The sequence below is a fragment of the Tursiops truncatus genome, chromosome X (assembly GCF_011762595.2).
Source record: "Tursiops truncatus isolate mTurTru1 chromosome X, mTurTru1.mat.Y, whole genome shotgun sequence".
In the NCBI taxonomy this organism is placed as follows: domain Eukaryota; kingdom Metazoa; phylum Chordata; class Mammalia; order Artiodactyla; family Delphinidae; genus Tursiops; species Tursiops truncatus.
Window position 1 is genome coordinate 68366996 of NC_047055.1, and position 13494 is coordinate 68380489.

The 13494-nt window shown below is 37.6% G+C and overlaps 1 protein-coding gene across 1 annotated transcript; it reads left to right on the forward strand.

Annotated features, from left to right (window-relative positions):
• The first annotated feature begins 4717 nt into the window (after positions 1-4717).
• LOC101330567 (nucleosome assembly protein 1-like 2) lies at positions 4718-6893 on the forward strand. The gene has a single exon (XM_004330182.4). It carries the CDS (start codon positions 4937-4939, stop codon positions 6116-6118), a length of 1182 nt encoding a protein of 393 aa, XP_004330230.2. The 5' UTR covers positions 4718-4936; the 3' UTR covers positions 6119-6893.
• The last annotated feature ends 6601 nt before the right edge of the window (positions 6894-13494 follow it).

Consider the following 13494-nt stretch of genomic DNA (forward strand, 5'->3'; position numbering starts at 1 on the left):
GAGTTTAAATGATAGTAAGGCCATAAAGGACAGGGAAGTTATAACATGAAAAATTAGCTAAATTTGTAAGTAATAGAGTTTTCATTTTTTATTCGTATGTGTTTAATAATAGGAACATCCATTAAACATAATCTATGTAAGATGTAAGACTGGTGTGACTTTGTGGAAACAAATGTCCATTTGTTTATTTTATACAGGATTTTATTGGGAGGTCAATTAGTGGGATAGTTGTTTTTGGTGGTGAGTTGGTATGAGTATACTGGGGATTTAAAAGCCCAGTGAAAGCACTTGACATCTATGCATAAAGAAGTCAAACCTAGGGCCTTATTGACTCTCCATTTCCTTCATTCTCTTATGCAGATTCCAAGGGGGGCATATTTGTGGGGTTTTTTTGTTTTTTTTTTTTTTGCAGTACGCAGGCCTCTCACTGCTGTGGCCTCTCCCGTTGCGGAGCACAGGCCCCGGACGCACAGGCTTAGCAGCCATGGCTCACGGGCCCAGCCGCTCCATGGCATGTGGGATCTTCCCGGACCGGGGCACGAACCCGCGTCCCCTGCATCGGCAGGCGGACTCTCAACCACTGAGCCACCAGGGAAGCCCCAAGGGGGGCATATTTGTATCAGCTATGTTGTCATCAGAAGGCAATTTAGTCAATTCACTAGAGATTTTGTTTTTTTTGGAAACCCATGGATTAATTTCTCTAAACTTAATATCTTGAAATAGATCCATGTGATTTAATTTGCCCCGTGTTTGGAGTATCTACTTTCATGTGCCACACAGCTCAAGGATGTGTCTAGATAGATAGATAGACAGACAGACATAAATAGATAGATAAAAAATAAACTGCCAGAAAGTGTGCATCCAATACTTGTCAACCAGTTTTTCTGATTTTATTCCATTCTTTTAAAATTAGAAATATTATAGGGCTATGTAGGACTTTTATTGTCAGCTAATTAAAGTTCCATGATATTTATAAAAGAGGCATAATTTTCCATAGTTAAATGAAAGATAAGCTAAAGCAACCTGCACTCTTTGAGGATTGGTAATTTATATTTGTCCTTATGGAAATTTAGGGGAAAAAACTTTTTCAAGGAAAGAGCAGTAGTTATTGAATTGTTACTTCATGCCAAATAAAAAATTTTCTTAGTCATTGCAACTAGAACTGTAAGTTTAAACAGAAATAATTCAATAGTGTTATTTATGTTTCTGTCATTGCACTTGGATATCATGAGAATATATGTCTTAGCCTTCTTAATTCTCTGAAAACCAGTTTCCTTTCTCAAAGTTGAAGCCAGCTGGTAACATTTCTAGGATGATAGACGTCCAAAAATTTTAGTCTACTTGTTATCTAGAAATTAGATGATGGGCAGCGAGTGTTTTGAAATCCTTAGGGTGTGCAAGATACTTAAGCCATATAGTCAAAGAAAAAGTGTAAGCTAACTGGGGCCTGCTATGGACAGAAGACACTGAAAGTAGCAGATTATTTTACTGTGGTCAAACTACCTGAATCTCTCTGGTGAGTTGAGCTCTTTCTGCAGGGAGATGAGTTGTTTACTATTGGAAAGACTTGGGCTTCTTCTTTATTCTCCTCTAATTCATTCATTTATTCATGTCTCTAATTATGCAAATTGAGTATGAATTGTGAAAATATAGTTAGGAAATACTAATAAACGAATAGAAAAACAAAGCATTGAAATTACTCCAAATTCCACAACTCCAGGTGTAGCAACTATTGGCTCTGTGTTATTTAACCTTTGTTAAAGAAAAATTAATCTGACACTCATTAAAATGGTAAGGAAGACTTTATTCAGGACTATTGTGATAGGTATTAAGACTGTTACAATAGGGGAGAGAGATCTGGCTCAACTCCAAGTACAAGAAAGAGTGAGGATTTATAGCCAAGGAGCAGGTTGGAGGGATAAGTGGATGGAAAATTACCAACAGAAGACATCAAGGATAGGGGTAATTCTTGCTAAACTGATCTAAAACGATTCTTGCTGAAGACAGGCCAGGGTGATCAGCTATCACCTGGGGGATGGTGGGGGGTGAGGAATTTGATCAGATATCAAGACTAGGGGGGTTCTCTTTAAACTGGCTTAGCAGGATTCTTACTAAAATCAAACCAGGTAAGCTTGAGGAAATTTTTGAAAAGGGCTAGTCAAAAGAGGGCTTAGAGGAAACTGTCTAAAGTTTGGTCAAAGAGAGTCTTTGTCACCTTTTACACTTTGTCTATGCAAGTTAGAGGTGTGTGTGTGTGTGGTGTGTGTGTGTGTACATAGATAGCTAGATCAAAGGAGAGATTAGGAAAAAGAAAACAAATTTGGGTTCCTAGTATATATTGGATACTTCATGGCAATGTTTAATTTTGTGTAATGTAATCAGGTATTTTCCTTTTGGTTTGAAGACTTCTTATATGGCTATAAAGCAAAATTTGCAAGCAAGTCACATGAATGAATCTATCTTTTTATTCATTTATTATTATTAAATTATTCAAATCACTTAAATATCAGTGAATAATCTTTAAAATGGTAATTCTGAAGACTATTTATTGACATGGGAAGATCCTTTTAATAGGAAACTAAAAGGGGAAAAATGGCAGGTATGGAAGAGTCAATACTATGTGATCTCAATTTTTCAAAATCTCTATTTGTTATTAACACCCAAAGAGGAAAAGAAGGGGAGGCATCAATATATTCACATTAGTTCTCTCACAATGGTGAGATTGCTAGTGGTTTTATTACCTACCACAAGTTTCTTTCCAAATTTTCTAAAATGAGCTTGTATTATATTTATCAGAAGAGGAAAAATAATTTTCTAATTATAGAATTAAAAAAAACAAGCAATGTAGGATTCATAATTATAGAACTATGGGACTGACATATGAGACTGAAACTTCATGTTATTTGAGCCTTCTACCTTCAGTCTATTTTAAATGAAATATGTTTTAATCAAACACAGGCACACACAGACAAATTGTAGTGGTTAAATATTTACATAATATTTACTGAGGGAAGGAACATCTCTTCTTTACTTTCTACTTAAGCTCCTTGCTCCATCCTCTACACAAAGCACCTTCTGGGAACTTCCAATTTTTGTGACTCTCTACCATAGGTCTTTTAGCCCAATGAGAAGAATTTCTTCCCTGTTTTCTTTCTCCTCCTTCTACTCCCATTTCTTCTCCTCTTCCTGTCCTCTTTTTTTCCCTCATTATTATCAAGAAAGATTTTTAAATGGAAATTTGGAGTGGAAAGTAGCACAGGCACCACATCAACTATAAAACAACCAGTCATCCATCCTTAGAAACCTATCATCTAAAAGGGAGGTTGTGTGGTAGAGTGAGAAGAAGCACTGCAATAATACAGTGTTTACAGTTTTCTAAATTAAAACACACACACACACACACACACACACACACACATCTAAAAACCTGGAAAGAAATACACTAACACTCTATGATTATTTCTGCGATTATGACACAAAAAACAGTTAACTGTTAAATTTGGAATATAATAACAAACACTTTAAAAATCAAAATTTTTAAATTATATGTGATCAGTATTGAAGTATGGACAAGAAAAAACTAGTTGGTTTCCCTACCGTAGGAAATTTATTCCATCTTGTTAATACATTTTTATGTCTTTAACTTTTTCCCTAGTGCCAAGTCATTGAATATTTCCAATTTATTCAGAATTTCAAGGCAAATGTTTTGCTTTTAGGAATATTACTTCACATTTGAGTATCTTTTTGTTTTACCTCCAAAACAGCCAGCATGGAGGGAGGGAAATTTGCAATTCAGCAGTAGTATTCTGGGATACTGATAATTCAGGTGTTAAGTGTTAACTAGTCATACATATAATTGTGGGCACTGGTCACCATAGGCCCTCCTTTACCCCCATTCCATCTCATCTCACTCTTCCCTAGTAAATGTTATCAGAGTTGATACAACTTTAAAAGAATGTACACTCTTCATAGAGATTCTGAAAATCCAAAATTAGAAAATAAAAGAAATCTCTGGGGAGTCAACATTGCTTAAAGATCTTCATTGTTAATATTTTAATGTTTTACCCCCTTCTCTCTTCTTCGTGTATTTGAATATAAAAGACTCTCCCCCCTCCCGCCCTGCACATGTGTCCTTACAGTAGGAGATAAAATAATGTAATAATCTCAATGGGCTAAAGACATTCCTATTTGTTTGTTTTTGTAATCAGTTGACATTATAGCTGCAACCTTGAGCTCTTTTGGAATTTTTTTAACTGTAATACTCGTTAAACATGGGATAAAAAGAAAGCATGTACATTTTAGAAAAGATTATTGAACAACACTCAATTAGTGGTCATCCGTATTAGATCTATTAATTTTCCATATAAGAGAGACTTGGAAGTCACGTTTCAGGACTCTTAACAACTCCCCTAGCCTGTACTTTTTGGTTTTCTAAGATAAAGTTTTCTCAGGTTTACTTAAGATTTAGGTTAGTCTCAATCTGCTCCTCCTCTACTAGATTGTTCTCAACCCCTCCAGTCTAGAAATTTTGGAGCCTTACCGCTGGGAAGCAGGGGGGGGGGGGCTGGAAATGTGATGGATCTAGTCGTTCATTGGACAAGAGCTTGTCAATCACAGCTACCTAGCAAATAAGGTGAGCTTTGAAGCAAAACAAGTTTAGAGGGTCATCCTCTGAGAAATGGGCTTGAGGCACCTCCTCCTTTTGCTTAGGCAGCTAGTGAGAAAGGTCATTTAGTGGGCTGCTCTGGCTGCAGCCTTAGGCTTGCTCCAGTATTGTACCCGCCTGCCCCTCTTCTGCTTCCTCCCCCTCAGTCCAGCTTCCGCAGCAGCCTCAACCGCTTCCGTTTCTGCCTCCATCTTAGCCCCCACCGGTGCCCACGTCTCAACCAACTGCCGTCTACTCCACTTTGGTGAGTCTTTTCCTGTGAAAAAGCTAATGATGGAAGGGCTTGGGGAACAGGGTGCAGCCGGTGAAGAAGGCCCATTAATCGGCGCGGTGGCAGCCGAATCCTCTCCACAGGCCTTGATGGGGTACTCCTTAGACGAGAGCTTTACTGAGAGCCTGCCTCTGGCAGTTAAGCACCGAGTGTACGCTCTCAAAAATCTTCAGGCCAAATCCGCAGGCCTAGATGCCAAGTACCTGAGGGAATTTCATTCCATCGAGAGGAAATTTGCTGGCATCTATTGGCCCTTATTGGAAAAGAGACACCAGATCATCAATGCACTCTACAAGCCCATGAAAGAGGAGTGTGAGGTGAAGTCCAAGGCCGAGGACAATGATTATAATGAGGTGGAAGATTATTCTAATGCTCAGATGCAGGGTCTGGAGGAGAATCCGGAGTATGAGGACTTGGAGGAATATTGCGAGGAAGATTTCAAGGATGTGGAGGAGGTGTTTGGGGAGTATGGAGGAATTGAGGGACATAATGTGGATGAAGAGAAAGAGGAGCCTACAGGGATCCCTGATTTCTGGCTCACAGTTTTAAAGAACGTCGAGGAGATCTCTCCATTGATTCAGAAATATGACGAGCCCATTCTGAAGCTCTTGCGAGACGTGAAAGTCAAGTTTTCAAAACCCGACGAGCCGCTCGCCTTCACTCTGGAATTTCACTTTGAACCCAACGACTACTTCACAAATGAGGTGCTGACCAAAACTTATACGGTCAAGTCTAAGCTCCATTACTCTGACCCCCACCCGTTTAGGGGATCTGCGGTGGAGCATGGCATAGACTGCAAGATAATCTGGAATGAGGGAAGGAACGTCACTGTGCAAACGGTCCTGAAGAAGCAGAGGCACAGGTTTTGGGGACTGTTGCGCACAGTGACCCAGGAATTTCCCCGAGAGTCCTTCTTCAACTTCTTCAGTGCTCTCCGGTGGGGTATGGATGCCGATGAAGATGAGGAAGACGTCTTCATTGCTCACAGTTTGCGCACGTTTGTCATCCCTAGAGCTGTGCTGTATTTCACAGGAAAAGCACTTGAGACCAAGCAAGAGGGGGTGATCAGGGAATGTAATGAGCTGGCTTATGACAAAGTCACTCATGAGAATGGGTTGGCTGCTGTTGAGGGTGCTAAAGGCCAAAGCCTGGACCCCCAGGAAGAAGATATTGATAGCTGAAGCAGGGAGGTTGGTGTGTGTGGGCCCCCAGGTTAAGAGTCTGCCTGTGTTTACAGTAACCAAAACTTAACCATAAGTTACTTACAGTCTTAAAGTGTTGTCTCTTCCTGGTACTCTCAGTATAAAACTATGTCCAAATATATATTTAATTTATTTTTAAAATTTTTTTTGTCCAAATATATTTAACAACGCATTCCATCTAGCACTCCAGTAGTGTAAACTTTTTAAAGAAATGTAGAAGGCAGTGAATTCTCTAAGCATATGTAAACCTTGGTATTGTGAATTCATGGCTTTTGTCAGGTTGCTGTTAGTTTCTAGCCATGAAAAATTACCAGAACTGGTAACTGAGATATATGTGTTTGGAGATTTTTTTTTTCCTGGAAAAAGCAAAGCGTGCCTCTGTTCCCCAGCCTTCTTGGTGAATGGGCTTTATTCTGTTTGCACTAACTGTGCCTTCAACTCGTTGTTATAGAAATGCAGCAAGTTATACTAAAATGCACTTGATTTGTAATTTGAGAAACTACTAGCATAAGAATAAAACATTTGTAGCAAAACTACATTTATTGTTATTGACTGTTGTTTATAGGCTCCTGTATTTTATGTGATATAGTGATCTACTCAGAAACCCAGCTGTATTATTTTTTATCAGTGAGGTATAGTTAAAACAATTTTCTCTAAATCCATAAATTGTGCCATGTACTTCTGCAAAGTGGGGTTAAAGTATGCATTTTCTTTTCTGGAATGTTCCTCTCTTTTATGGAAATTACATGATTAGTTAAGCTTTTTCCTTATGTTTGTTCATTCTAAAATAAAGTTAATACAAATGTTAAACACTGTGTTTCTTCTGAGGGTATTGGAGTTAAGGATATGGCCTTGTCCCTTCAAGTACCAGGTGGAGGATTTGGTTGGGAGTTATTAGCAGATCAGGTTTATCCTTTGGGTATAGTATGCACTGTTCCTAGGGCCACTACACTTTTTTTTTTTTTTTTTTTTGCGATATGCGGGCATCTCACTGTTGTGGCCTCTCCCGTTGCGGAGCACAGGCTCCGGACGCGCAGGCTCAGCGGCCATGGCTCACGGGCCCAGCCACTCCGTGGCACGTGAGATCTTCCCGGACCAGGGCACGAACCCGTGTTCCCTGCATCGGCAAGCAGACTCTCAACCACTGTGCCACCAGGGAAGCCCCCACTACACTTTTAAGAGTCTACAATGATGTTCTGATTTGTTTTAAAATCAGAAGAAAATGAATATTATAATAATAACAATGTATACATAATAATCTGTCCTAGATTATTTTTGTCTTATACCAAAAGAGATGTAAAATATTATTCGTTTATGTGTATATGAATATCATAGAGAAAAAGGTACCAAGAAGGTAAAACTACCTAGACTCCATGAAAATCACAGTGAGGCCCTGGTTTCCACCATTAGAAATAAGTGAAGGAGGGAGTTCATGGAGTGGTTGAGAGGGGTGGTAATGTGACAAAGGAGAAGAAAAGAGGGAGGGGAAGAAGGAAAGAGAGGGACAAGCAGTGATGTGTTCTTCAAGGAAAGGGGAATAGAGGTCTTCCAGGCTCATGGAGCAGTGAATGTCCTGACTAGCTGGAGGGGAGAGGGTTAACAGAATGCTGGAGAGGGAGAGGTGGGGCCAGAGCCCTGTTTGGACAAGGCCAGGGACAAATTGGAATGGGCTTGGCAAGGGAGAAGGAAAAGGACTGGAGAGGACATAGGAGGGGGAAAGGAAGGTAAGGACAATGAATGAGAGGTCTGGAGGACAGAAAAGCAGAGGATGAAAGGGTGAAGCTTATTAGAGATGAAAAAGCATTCCTTGCCATGAGGTTGCTGAAGTTCAGGTGTTCTGGTTTTGGTATATTTTGCAAAAACTTTAGTACCCTGTCCAGGAAGAGGGACCCGAAGGAGAACTAGAGGAACATCGGTCTGTTGTAAGTAACCTTTAATCATGCTCTTTCGTTGCCAAAATACATACACATATGAATTAACTAATTTTTAGTAAACACCTTATATTGTACTATTTCTGTGTGCCAGACACTGTTCTAAGCACTTTACAAGTATTATCCTCTGTAATATTTATTTTATAAATGAAAAAGTAGTAAATGTAGCAGAGAAGAATTAATTATAATACTAATTAATACTTTCTTCCAAACCCCACTTTAACTGTTAACAAGCATACAATTTTGTATCCTGCTTTAAAAAAAAAAAACAAAACTTACCATTATAGCATTAGTGTTTTCCTGAACTTTAATTTACATTTTAAAAGCTTAATTATTAATGATCATGCAGTATTCCAATGTATGAGAACACAATTTAACTATTATTTTAATGTTGGTTATTGGTTTCTAATTTACATAGTGAAGTAGGCAAATGTTCTATTTTCTAATATTAAGACTTTTTATTCAAGTTTCTTTTTTTAATTTTGCCTTCTAAGGCTTTTGCAAACTCTGAGAGCTAAATGGCAAATCAGAAGCAGGAGTGAAATCAAATCATTGATTAGCCAGAAGTTCAATGAGAAATATAGTCACTAGACTGTAACTTGATCTTTCACATGTATAGTCACAAACCTTTCCTACTCAACATATATAACAAATCCTTTTCCTGCTCCCTGCACCAAAAATTTTTCACACATATTTTGAACATGCAAGAGCTTGAGAAATAGAGTTCTCTTGAGCCTTTTTAGGAGAATGATAAACTTTAGGCCACCAAAAAAAAAAAATGAATGGAGGATCTAATGCAAAAGCACCAATGGTGAGCATGAAATCAACTTAACTATAGGACTAATATTACAAACATATATGGTTAAACAGAAAACAATTTAAATTTTATGAGCACTATCAATGTGAACATAATATAACTAGCAAAAGTTGGGACTAGAAGGGGGATTTCTTTTATAGCTGGGGATCAAAAAATCTGGCAAGGTAAGTAACAGACATAAGTATATATTTAAATAATGCCCTATGAAAAACAGTATAATCAACAAAAATTAGATACTGATTTTTTTCTTATCATTGCTCATGATAACAAGTCAATAGATACTTTTTAAAGAAATCAGTAATTAAACATTAAATAAAATTGTGTTCATAAATGTAACAACTAGAAAAAAGGCAAATTTTCCAAATTATCAAAAGAAAGATTCAAAACTAAACTAAGAAAATAAGTACTGTATAATAAATAAGGAGAAAAAAGAAAAACAGAAAACCTAAAACAGATGTGGTTAGTGAAATAAGATATAACATTTGACTCTCCTTGTCTGGAAAATGCTTCTTTGGATAGCCTCATGAATATCTCTCACCTCTTTCAAATATCACTGTCTCAATAAGGCCTACCTTGACCACCCTACGTTAAATTGTATGTGCTTCCTACATGTACTCACAATTTTCCCTTATACAGCTTTGACTTTCCCCCATAGAAAATAACACCTTCTAACTCACTATATGATTTACTTATTTGTTATTTATGGTGTTGATTGTCCTTTCACAGGAGAATATAAGCCTTGTGAGAGCAAGGATTTTTGTTCATAGATGTTCATTGATTTTTGATCCTGGTTCATCGATGTATCCCAAGCACTTATAATGGTGCCTGGCACAAGGTAGCTGCTCAATAAATATTTGTTAATTATATTATTCAATATCTGTGTTACTAAATGTGAATGGGATAACTCATCTAGGAATTTATCCTAGAAATATACTTTTTCAAAAGTACATGCTCAAGGATATTTACTGTAGCACTGTTACAGTGAAATAATGGGAAAATGTTCAAGTCCATTGGTAAGGTCTATTTACATAATTACAGTCCATCTCTACAGTAGACATTCTTTTTTTTGTCACTTTATATTTTTATTTTATTGTTTACATCTTTATTGGAGTATAATTGCTTTACAATGGGTGTTAGTTTCTGCTTTATAACAAAGTGAATCAGTTATGCATATACATATGTTCCCAAATCTCTTCCCTCTTGCATCTCCCTCCCTCCCACCCTCCCTATCCCACCCCTCTAGGTGGTCACAAACCACCGAGCTGGTCTCCCTATGCTATGGGGCTGCTTCCCACTAGCTATCTATTTTACGTTTGGTAGTGTATATATGTCCATGCCACTCTCTCACTTTGTCACAGCTTACCCTTCCCCCTCCCCATATCCTCAAGTCCATTCTCTAGTAGGACTGTGTCTTTATTCCCATCCTACCCCTAGGTTCTTCATGACATTTTTTCCCTTAGATTCCATATTTATGTGTTAGCATACGGTATTTGTCTTTCTCTTTCTGACTTACTTCACTCTGTATGACAGACTCTAGGTCCATCCACCTCACTACAAATAACTCAATTTCGTTTCTTTTTATGGCTGAGTAATATTCCATTGTATATATGTGCCACATCTTCTTTATCCATTCATCCAATGATGGACACTTAGGTTGCTTTCATCTCCTGGCTATTGTAAATAGAGCTGCAATGAACATTTTGGTACATGACTCTTTTTGAATTATGGTTTTCTCAGGGTATATGCCCAGTAGTGGCATTGCTGGGTCATATGGTAGTTCCATTTGTAGTTTCTTAAGGAACCTCCATACTGTTCTCCATAGTGGCTGTACCAATTCATATTCCCACCAGCAGTGCCAGAGTGTTCTGTTTTCTCCACACCCTCTCCAGCATTTAGTGTTTCTAGATTTTTTGATGATGGCCATTCTGACCGGTGTGAAATGATATCTCATTGTAGTTTTGATTTGCATTTCTCTAATGATTAATGATGTTGAGCATTCTTTCATGTGTTTGTTGGCAATCTGTATATTTTCTTTGGTAAATTAGCAGGACACAAAATTAATGCCCAGAAATCTCTGGCATTCCTATACACTAATCATGACAAATCTGAAAGTGAAATTAAGAAACCATTCCTATTTACCATTGCAGAAAAAGGATAAAATATCTAGGAATAAACCTACCTAAGGAGACAAAAGACCTGTATGCAGAAAATTATAAGGCACTGATGAAAGAAATTAAAGATGATACAAATAGATGGAGAGATATACCATGTTCTTGGATTGGAAGAATCAACATTGAGAAAATGACTCTACTACCCAAAGCAATCTACAGATTCAGTGCAATCCCTATCAAACTACCACTGGCATTTTTTGCAGAACTAGAACAAAAAATTTCACAATTTGTATGGAAACACAAAAGGACAGCCTCTTTAATAAGTTGTGCTGGGAAAATTGCACAGGTACATGTAAAAGTATGAGATTAGAACACTCCCTAACACCATACACAAAAATAAGCTCAAAATGGATTAAAAACCTAAATGTAAGGCCAGAAACTATCAAACTCTTAGAGGAAAACATAGGCAGAACACTCTATGACATAAATCACAGTAAGATCCTTTTTGACACACCTCCTAGAGAAATGGAAATAAAAACAAAAATAAACAAATGAGATCTAATGAAACTTCAAAGTTTTTGCACAGCAAAGGAAACCATAAACAAGACCAAAAGACAACCCTCAGAATGGGAGAAAATATTTGCAAATGAAGCAAAAAAGGATTAATCTCCAAAATTTACAAGCAGCCCATGCAGCTCAATAACAGAAAAACAAACAACCCAATCCAAAAATGGGCAGAAGACCTAAATACAGTAGACATTCTTAAACACTATGAGACAGCTATATACACCAATGAAGAATAACCTCTAAGGTAAAATGTTAAGTGAAGGTAGCAACATGTTGAAAACTATATTATACTATCATTTTTGTAAAATTAAATAAATATATAAAAGGATTTGATCACATATTGATTGTGTATTGATTCTGTATTCTTCTGGAAAGGTACATGAGACCATAGTAATGGTGGTTGCCTTTGTGGAAGGGAATAAGGACATAATGATGGGAGGGAGACTTCCTCTTAATCTATGCTTTTATCACGTGTGTAGATCTCATGGACATAAAAACTGGGCCTCTGGGAAGGCTTTGTAAGGAGAGCTTAATCAATAGGAGAGCTATTTATAGAGCTTAATAAAATCCTCTTAATAAAGAGGATTGGATTATTCTACTTAAAATATTGGGAGGAATGTGTTTCTGCTCTAGTTGCTTTTTTTATAACTATTTGCATCTTTAATGGCTTGCTTGATTTCAAGAGAGAAATGAGAAACAGGGCCCATTAAAATGTAAAGAGACTGGAGCCTGAGGTGGCAGAAATGTATAAGGGACTTTTTAAAAATAGGAATGTGGGCTTCCCTGATGGCGCAGTGGTTGAGAGTCCGCCTGCCGATGGGTTCGTGCCCCAGTCTGGGAAGATCCCACATGCTGCGGAGCGGTGCGCGTCCGGAGCCTGTGCTCCACAACGAGAGAGGCCACAACAGTGAGAGGCCCGCGTACCGCAAAAAAAAAAAAAAAAAAAAGGAATGTGTATTAATTTTAAATTTTTATTACTGCAGTGTACACTTACCTCCCCCATCTCATATATTTGCCAAAATCTGTTATATATACAAAAAACTTATGTGTATGTTCCCAGATGTAAATCAAGTAAATGGGTTTTATTCATATCTGAGTCCATATAGCTTGTAGAGATAATGGGATAACAATAGTGTCTACCAATCTAACTTATTCAGCAAAAAGTATACCTAGGAGCCATGAGTGAAAGGATATTGCAAAAGCCATTTGCCTTCACAGTTAGTTCTCTTTAAAATTGATTGGTCTAGTCTGATTCTTTGATTCTCGAAGGATCTAGTACACCAAACTGGTATACTGGAGTATTGGAGTGTGTGTGTATATTCCTTTAAAATCCAGTAGTAGATATATAATTTATTTAACTCCTTTTTCCCTGCCAGAATTCCATGAGTTTTACAGTGAGAAAACAACTGTGCTTGATTCTTACCTTACTCCATGACTTAGTAGTTGTGTGATTTATTTGGCAATGATTTAACTTACTAAGTTCCAATTTTCTCATGTGTAAAGTATCTATCCCTATGTATATATATTGTGTATTCCTAGGATATCTCCCCCTTCTGGCAAATATCCCTTTCTTTTTGGAAAATTGCTCCTCTTTCCACTCCTAGAATTTTGGTTCTAGTGGAGGTTGTATCTCTGGCCACAGAAGTGTTCATGTGATTCAAGTCAGTTCCATCTGGGTCCATCCCTAGAATTTTTCCAATTGAATCTAAGGAAGACAATCTTTTTGTCTCAAGTGGCAGGGCTAGGATAAAATTAGTCCACTCCATGCAGCTAACCACAGTTCCATCTTCGTGAAACCTGAAGTTCACATTCCTTCCCTAGTTTCTGCTTTCCTAGAGCTTTCAAATTCACCTGTTCAGCTCTTTCTTTGATTCAGTAAGTATTTTTTCAACATATATATTTTTCCTACATAGAGCTTGCTTTCTATCA

Coding starts and splice junctions, on each gene's coding strand:
- LOC101330567 (XM_004330182.4), top strand. CDS start 4,937: ATGATGGAAGGGCTTGGGGAACAGGGTGCAGCCGGTGAAGAAGGCCCA.